At 40.5% G+C, this 9,476-nt stretch overlaps 1 protein-coding gene across 4 annotated transcripts in view; it reads left to right on the top strand.

Annotated features, from left to right (window-relative positions):
• The first annotated feature begins 405 nt into the window (after nucleotides 1-405).
• Nucleotides 406-9,476, top strand: part of amot (angiomotin) — a 28,090-nt gene continuing 19,019 nt past the window's right edge. The window contains exons 1-3 of one of the 4 annotated variants that reach the window (XM_084029264.1): nucleotides 406-664; nucleotides 8,409-8,580; nucleotides 8,843-8,903. In XM_084029264.1, coding sequence (XP_083885390.1) covers nucleotides 8,843-8,903 — 61 coding nt within the window. In that variant the 5' untranslated portion in view covers nucleotides 406-664; nucleotides 8,409-8,580. Of the gene's footprint in view, nucleotides 665-5,721; nucleotides 5,843-8,408; nucleotides 8,581-8,842; nucleotides 8,904-9,476 lie in introns of those variants that run through there. The other 3 variants (XM_084029263.1, XM_084029265.1, XM_084029266.1) reach the window with 3 other exon arrangements.

The raw sequence follows: 9,476 nt of genomic DNA, 5'->3' as shown, positions 1-9,476 counted from the left end.
TCAAAGCCGAAAGTAGTCCGATGAACTGTATAAACGTTGTCTCTGTCAACGTTATTCTCCAAAGGGTCACGTTAAAACACGTTAAAAGTTAGCATAAAAAGTTAGCCTGTCTGAACGCTGACCATACAACAATAACTATTTTATTTCATATTTGGGTTATGTCTGTGTGCTTCCAACCTACTTACTGCCTGGATACAACTTCTAGTTTAGTCTTGTGGGCTGTTGGTGCTTCAACGGGCTGCTCTGACACGCTACTGTTTTATAATAATTAGATTTATTCGATTATAAAAACAGACCAGAGAAGAAGGGAGGAGGAGGGATTTCCCTGCTTTTCCTCCAGTTTCCATTAGCGGGAGAAGGGCGACGAGGAGGGGGAGGCTGGACATTCTTCTCGGGGGGAGCTTCCTGCCACTTCCCCGTACCGCTTCTTTCTTTAAGTATGAGATTTACGGGGAAGGACGAACACTTTGTGGCCGCGAACAAGCTCCTTTTCCCGGAGCAAGGATTAAAAGTGACGGCGAGGGGCACCGTGGACCGCCGGCAGCGAGTTTTCTTGTTGTAGGGGGAGATTTTCTGCAGCTGGAGGAGCCGCTTCAGTCCATTAGGAACGGAGAAAATACCAGAGAGGGATGTCTGGCTGAGCCGAAGGAAAGTCCACTGCAAGGTAAAAACTGCGTTAAAAAGTTTCTGTCCAAGTCGATGACTTGAGTGAAAACTCTGGAAGACCGTTTTCATAGAGAATGCTGTGATGTTCCAGTAGGAATGTTGTTAGAGCCATTTTTTATTTTGTATCATGAAGGCTACCAGGACAGTTCAGTGGGCTTTTATCCAACGTGTTTGAACGTTAGGCCTCTTCATGTCAGTCACTGGTTAGTGTTTTCTGGATGTACCGGTAACTGAAGCTGGGACTAGTGAAGTGGAGGTGGGTGTTCCCTTCACTGCATCCCTGTCAGTGGGATCACAACGACCTCTGTTAGTTGTGTTTCGTGGAAAAAACTTTAGTAGTTTAAGTTGCACACAAGGATCTGCTGTTCATGTGCCCACTGTAATCTGTGGATTTCTATCAGTGTTGACACAGTTTACTCTAACTGTAGAGACTGAAAACACTGCAACACTTTTGGGTTTGTTAATGCAACAGGCAGCTGAACTTTGACCTGTAGGGAAACGTCATCTACATCACTGATTGGAAGCAGGCAGCAAACTCTGGCTCTGAAAAGTGAAGCCAATGCCAAAGTGCCTTAAACCAGACTGTAGATCTGAAGTGGACGCAGTCAGCCATTGGACTATGGTTTGAAGCCTAAAATTTGCCATTTTAGCTGTCGCTATCTTGTAATTTGGCCGTCACCATCTTGGATTCTTTGCAACCACTGGAAGGAAGTGACCATATTTGGACTAAAGAGGAGCGATGGATGGATCTGATGAACACAGCAGAGCTGCACCCCGAGCAGAAACCTTACTGCATCTGGATCCATATGGATTCTGGTGTGAAGCTGTTAACAAAGTTAGCTTCATAATTCAAGGTCAACTTTACAGTTAAGTGTTTTGCTTTATGGTGGTATTGACTCTAAATAGGACCACAATTTACTAAATGAAAGTGCCTTAAACTTGCATTCTCCCTGCTGACCATCAGGGGGCAACTCCTTTGCATGGATGTCTATGAGAAAATTACCCGACTCCTCACTTGATTTATTATGTCAATAAACATGAGTTTATGGTCTCAGTCTCTAGTTTCAAGTCTTCTTCAAGTTACCATCACTACCTATTACCTATGCAGTTAGCTACTAATATGGCTTCAACACTTAAAGTTGACCTTAAATTATGAAGCTAACTTTGTTAACAGCTTCACACCAGAATCCAGATTGATCCAGATCCAGTAAGGTTACTGTTCAGGGTGCCGCTCTGTCGCATGTGTTGATCATATCAACCCTTTGCTTCTCTAAAGATAAAATATAGTAATTTATTTCACTGGTTGTAATAATTCCAAGATGGCGACGGCCAAAATGCCAAAGGCTTCAAAACTATAGTCCATGGGCAGGCCTCTTCAACCAATCAGTTCCTTTTACAAATAAATAAAATGTAAAACCCGCAGGGAAAAAAATCCCACAAATAACAGACATTTCGCCAGAATTAAACCTTCATTTTCTCTCGCAGTGACAAACAAATGCATTACTGATAACTGCATGTAGATAGGCTTTTCTATATCCATGATCCTGTCAGTGGGACAGCGCAAGGATCATAGAGTAGAGTAAGGCATGGACAGCATTCATGTGAAAATAAGAGATGGAGGATTGTCTACCTTTTGTTGACAACAATCTTCAGTTTATTGAGAGGAAAGAGCTCAGCTTTATTTAAAATCAAATTGAGGTTCAATTTGTTTTAGAAACACCAGTTGCAGTACTTTTGGTGCATTTATTGTCCACCAAATGATGATATTGGTATCTTTAATGATGTTCCGTCTTCTACGGTGGAAACATCTCAAGTCAAATTTTATCGCAGATCGGGATTAAAAAACACACACAATAAATTACATAGTGTTGCAATTATTAGGCCAGGATAATCGGGACATGAAGTTAACCGATAAATGTATGAAATAACACGTTGCTTTTTGCACAAAAACGTTATTTGGCCCGTGGAGGAGTGACCTGTGGATCTGCTGAACACAAACAGCAGAGCGACACCCAAAGGAGCAACCTTACTGGATCTGGATCCATCTGGCTTCTGGTCTGAAACTGTTAACAAAGTTAGCTTCATTATTCAAGGTCAACTTTACAGCTAAGCTAAGTCATTTTAGGAGCTAATTTCATTGGTAGCGTGGTTGCGACCTGCCAATCACAAGGTAACCACGCCCTAAATCATTTATGGTCTGTGTGACTCTAAATGGACCATTATTTACTAAATGGACATCATGCTGGATTGAAGAAGAGTTGAAACTAGAGATTGAGGCCATAAACTAATTTTCACAATGTTTACTGAGATAATAAATCAAGAGAGAAGTAGGGTAATTTTCACATAGACGTCTTCTTATTACAATTTAGAGAAGTCACCCCCTCATGGCCAGCAAAGTTTAAGGAACCTCAGCATTTGCTTCACTTTTCAGAACTGGAGGTTGCCGCCTGGTTCAGAAGTGTAAAACTAATTTTGTTTCATTATGAAACTGCCGGAACAAAATAGACGTTGGCGGGTCGCCACACGTTGTCCATTATAGCCTTATTGATGCTGGAGTCATGAGGCCGATACGACAAGGAACAGCTGTAAAAACAAAACGGAAGCATCATGCAGAGCTCTGCTGTTTAGCTTGTTTGGCCTTGGTTTGTTAACATAAAGAAGGAAGACGTGAAGTGGTTAAACAAAAAAAACGTAGAGGCTTTTTACATTTCTGGCAAACCTCCAACATGAATTGAAGATGAGTCAGGGCTACACACCGACATACAGAGAGGAACTGTGTTACTGGAGTAAGACTAGATGGCCATGAGTGTGTCTGCCCTCGGGCCAAGGCATAATCGGGACTTGAATCAAGTCAGAGTGAACATGAAGCAACTCATTTTTCCAGTTAATATGAATAATTTCCTGCTCCACAATAATTATTAAACAGATCCTTTGAAGAATACATATACATTAACACAACATTGTGTCCTCTGACTTCTGCATCAAATGACTGTATACAGTTCTGTGAAAAAGTATTTGCCCCGTTCCTGATTTCTTAGGTTTTTGCATATTTGTCACACACAAATGTTTTAGATGATCAAATCAATTTTAATATAAGACACAGACAACGTGAGTGAACACAAAAAACAGTTTTTAATATGATTATTCCATTTATTGAAGGTATTAAATTATTCCAAACCTATATCATCCTTGTGAAAAAGTAATTGCCCCCCTAAACCTAATAGCTGGTTATGCCACCCTTGGCAGCCGCAACTACAATCACACGTTTGCAATAACAGACATGAGTCTTTAACATCGCTGTGGAGGAATTTTGGCACAATTCCTCTTTGCAGAATTGTTTTAATTCAGCCACATTGGACAGTACTGCCCATTTAAGGTCATGCCACAGCATCTCAGTGGGATTTAAGTCCGGACTTTGACTAGGCCACTCCAAAACCTTCATTTGGGTTTTTTTTTTTTAGCCATTCAGAGGTGGACTTGCTTGTGTGCTTTCAATCATTATCCAGCAGCCTAACCCAACTGCACTTGAGCTTCAGGTCACAAACTGAAGGGCGGACATTTTCCTTCAGAGTTTTCTGGTAGAGAGCAGAACTCATGGTACCATCAATAATCGTTGAAAAGTTGTCCAGGTCCTGAAACAGCAAAGCAGCCCCAGACCATCACACTAAAACCATGTTTGACTGTTGGTATGGTGTTCTTATGCTGTGTTAGATTTCCACCAGATGTAATGGGACCCATGTCTTCCAAATATTTCTACCTCATCAGTCCAAGGAATCTCATCCCAAAGGCCTTGGGGGTCATCAAGATGTTTATTGGTAAATGTAAGACAAGCCTTTGTGTTCTTTATGGAGAGCAGTGGTTTTTATCTCGCAGCTCTCCCATCTTAGTGCCATCTTAGTGTCCTCCTTATTGTGGAATCATGAACACTGACCTTAACTGAGGCAAGTGAGGCCTTTTAGTCCTTTTTAGATGGTATTCTGGGTTCTGTTGGGACCTTGTGAATGAGTTGTTGATGTGCTTTTGGTGGAGTTTTGGTGGCCGGTCGGTCCTGGGACGGTTCACCATTGTTCCATGTTCTCTCCATTTGTTAATAATGTGTCTCACTGTGGTTCTCTGGAGTCCCAGAGCCTTAGAAATGTCTTTGTAACCCAGACTCATAAATGGCAATGATTTTTTTCCCCTCATTTGTACTTTTGATTGCAGCGTCATGTGCTGCTGTTTGAGACCTTTTAGCTTCACATTGCCGGACAGGTTCTATTTAAGTGTTCAGATTGAACAGGTCAGGCAGTAATCTTTCCTGGGTGTGTCTTGTTCTCAAATATAACCCAATTATCAATTCAATTTGGTCATTTGGTTGATTGAGTAACCAAGGGGGCAATTACTTTTTCACATAGGGCCCGATAAGGTTGGATATTTCTTTCCCTTTTAATAAATAAAATAATAATTTACAAATTGCATTTTTTGTTTACTCTGGTTGTCTTTGTTTTATATTAAAACTAGTTTGATGATCTGAAACATTTAAGTGTGACAAAAAATGAAAATATGAAAATGAAAAGAAATCAGGGGGGGCAATACTTTTTCACAGCAAGCTGTTGGTCATTTGACTGTCTCTCATATTTCCCTGTCATGTAAAGATTTGGTGACATTGTCCAAACACATCACATTAACACACTGGGGACATGAAGAGACGAAAAAGATAGGAGTCAGCAACAGAGACCTAATTCTTATTTTATTTTTTTAAAAACTGTCTTCCTTCCAGTGTATGTTTTTAATCCCAGAGAATCTCAAAACAAACTTTACCCAGCAGTTTGAGTTCCCAACAGTGAACGGGGAAGTTTTAGTCCCTAGTATTTATGTCATTGACGGTTGGTAGAGTAAACGCTGGTAAAGCAGTTACACTAGTGCATAGGTATGAAGGAGTGGCTCAGTGCTGAATGGCTGCCAAATCCACCTGTCTCTATGTCCCAGCCACACCTGTCGGAATGAGGGAAAGGGTGGGGGGGGGGGACATGGAAAGAGAGGTGCGCTGCCTCAAATCTGCAGTAGGACAGTAGGAAGATCTTTTAGTGAGAAACAGTCAGAGAAAGAGACTATTGTTGGATTACCACCTAGATTTTCACTTTTAGGAGAAGAAACAGGGATATGAAGAAGACACTCAGGTAGGAACAAATAAAAGGTGAGCCAGTAGTGACTCTGAGAGGAATAACTGAATTCAGGTTTATGTTGTCGAGATGAAAACAGGTTATAGGTGACATTTAGTTTGAGGAATAAGTTGTTAAAAGAAAAAGGAAAAAAAGCCCTTCATTAAGCGGTTTTGTCTATGAAGAGATTAAAACACAAAATCAACAAGTTTTAAATCAAAGACATGCAGATTAAAGCAGAACTTCCATGTTTTCCAACAAAATAGTAATTTCCCAGCACAAGCCAGACATTAATTTAACACCTTTTGAACTTGGTTAAAGACGAATTTCTCTGAATCCCTGAAATCCTGAAATCCTGCTTTGTTTCACTGTTTTCACTTTATATTGTGGGTTAGGGTTATTTATTCTTACATTCCTCATTTCTTATTCATAAATGTAATCTTTTTCAGGGGAACTTTTGTTCTTTGTTCTCAGAAAAAGTGTCTGCTAAAAGACTAAAACGAAAATTCAGTTTTGAAGAGAAACAATAACTGAACAATAAGCCAAAGATTAAGTGAGTGATGACCAAAGAATGTGGTAGTGTGGAAAATCATGTGCATACTTGCAACTAAAGGCTAACCGCCAATAGACTTTGGTTTGACATTTTAGATTCTAATAAAGTTGCATGTTTGTGTTTCTGTAAGCTGTAAACTTGTTTATGGACACATATGTACATTATGTATACATGTCTTTACAGAGTAAAACATAGGATTTGTACACACGGTGAACTTGCAAACATTTTAAAAACAATGTACATTTTGGCCTTTACTTTATAATGGAAGTCTGTCGATCTTTTAGTGTTACAGGGTTATTGCATGTCTATTTATTTATTTATTAATTTATTTTTGAGCTGTTCAGCTGGACAAGATTTTATCCAGGGAGTGAAGGGTCTGCAGTTCCCGACTCTGAACATGTATAAGTCCTGAATAGAGGGCAAGTTGGCACCAGTAATTTTTTTTTTTCGTCAATCCTGTTGTGTTTGGTGGCTGATCCAAACCAGACTGGATGATTGTGGTTGAGAACTGGAGTAGGTTGAACCCTGTGAGCTGGCACAGGAAGCAATCCCTGCTAGGCCTTTTTCCCTGATGGTGTCTATGTTGGAACAGGTATAGTTTTAGGAGTTCAGCTCCAGGTTTTTCTGAGCACACGAGAGGACCAGCTCTTCAATGTCCCGTCTTTATGCCGACTCATTATATCCCGGATAAGGCCGAGGACCGGTGTCTCCTGACATTCAGTGGTTGTTGTAGATGGAGAAGAGCAGTGGGCAGAGCACACATCCCTGGGGAATGCCTGTGTTCTCCACAGCCCAAGTGATCTGTTAAAGATCTGTGTGAAGATGCTCGACAGCAGACGTTCAGACAGGAGGGACACACTCATTGGTTTCTACCATGTCCTTTCTACCGGCACACTACCAATGCAGTTAGCTACTAAGATGACTGTTAATCTCTTTGCTCCCAAAGTGCAGCAGATTGATGCATTTAACTTTGAAATGTAGAAAACTATGAACCCACCTAGAGGGTCACAGGTCCACCTGCAACAGTCTCATTAAATCCTGTGGCACTGATGTATGCAGATTATCTACAGTAATGCATTGTATGGTACTCAAAAAATGAGTCTAAGCCTGGCCGGTCTCAATTAAACCAATTTTATCAGACAGATGTTCCATTTTAAATTCAACAGTAAAGCTACTGCGTGACCTAAATGTAGTTCAATATCTTCTCCATTTATTGTGTCTGATGTAACAGCAGACCCAAATAGTTGTTGTGTAGTTGTGATTGGCTCGTTATTTAACAGCCCCCTCATTTTAACAACACCCCATTGTACACCCCCTATTGGGATGAATGTATATCTATTTTTATAAGAGACTTTCTTCACTCATGACCTGGTTGATACCCACCAGTTAATACTTGTATAAATACTGTTATAGCCCCAGCATCGCTCCTCATAATATCTGTTCATATGTGGTCCTTTTTATGAACTGATGAAGGATTTATATAACTCTCACATAAGACTGTGATTTCTTCAGATCAAACTGGGTTTGTGAAGACACTTGTCTTTATACTATTATCATACTCCATCATCTCTGATGCCTGAATTTGCTGTTTTCAAAGTAGAGGGAGTGATTTCTACTCTCTCCCCTACGGTTTTTGTTATCGATCAAACCGTTAGCAATTAAGCTTCGAACAATGGTCCTGTCAGCACGGCGACAGATGGAGCTCTATCAATGATTGACGGCAGCTGTTGTGACAACAGGCTGGGTCTGGTGGACTGGGTCTAGGGGACTGAGTGGACTGGGTCTGGTGGACTGGGTCTAGGGGACTGAGTGGACTGGGTCTGGTGGACTGGGCTGGTTCTGTCGGCGTGGCTACAGATGGAGCTCCATCAGCGATGATGAAAAGCAGCTGAGATAAAGAACAGGCTGCACATGGAGGGATCAGTCCACTGTATTTATCACCAGGAAGCATTGACTTGTTGACATTCAAGTCATCTGATTTGATTGTTACTGATACTGGACTGTATGTGGCCCAGGAACTAAAATGGTTTGACACATCTGGTCCACAGAGTGAGGGGAGACCAGAACCAGGCTACAAGCACCTTAGACTGGATCATCACCACACCATCATCAGCCCACACCAAGACCCACCCAGCCTCAAATGGGCCTGACGCAGCATCACAACATGGGCAGCTGTTAGCACTGACGCCACCGGTAGAACGCCACAAGAGCAACAGACAGGTAGGTATGAGAGGGAGACGTCTTATTGGGTCTCAGACAGACAGACGGGTGGCATATTGTAAAGCTGTATATTGTATTTTTAAAATGTTTATGTATAATGGAAAATGTGTCTCTTTAGTTAAGTTTAGAATGGGGGTTTTGGGCATCTGAATTTCCCATTTCACTCCATAAACCCTTTTTTCTCTTCTCTCTTCAGCTTGAAGAGAATTGACCATGTGCTGACATTTTTCCCTTTGTCTTATATGATTTTATTTATTTACAGATGTTTCGGAAAAAAGCATCTTCCTCCTTGAGAATGAGAAGAATAACAGAAAGCACTAGATGTAATATTTTTTTCTTTACTCTGTAGGTGTAAATCGATGTAGTTGTTCACATTCAGTGTTGTCAGAGGAAACCACACCAATATCAATGATGCCTGAAAATAAAAAAGAGACCAATGTGAACCAATTTAAATGTATAAAAGTACGATAACTTTATTTTCACTTATTTTTCTATTCTGAAAAGCAGACAGGCTCCTGTAGAACAGGAAATTCATGGCAAATATATCCCGGTGGTTTTAAATCTGACAACATTGGATACTCAACTGAGAACACATTGCTTCTGTCTTTAACGCTGTATGAATATTTACACTCACTTTTCTTTAGATCAGCTGTGATATCAAAATCACTGGCCTCAGTTTTATTGCAAATGTGTACAATTGTCTTTTTATGTCATAGCCAGCAGATTACAGTCTCATATTTTTATTCTATCCTTTTGTGCTGTGGTGTAATGGGTGATGATCTATTGTGCTTTTGATTCTGGGCTTCAAACACTTGTTATTTAATATTCATATTGGCCCTGGTCATGATGGTACACTTGAATATTTAAATGTAAAATTAATTCACAACCTATTTTCA

This window comes from Eutrigla gurnardus, assembly GCF_963514095.1.
Source record: "Eutrigla gurnardus genome assembly, chromosome: 15".
NCBI lineage: Eukaryota > Metazoa > Chordata > Actinopteri > Perciformes > Triglidae > Eutrigla > Eutrigla gurnardus.
The sequence above is the reverse complement of the archived record's forward strand: the minus strand, read 5'-3'. Positions and strand labels throughout refer to the sequence as shown.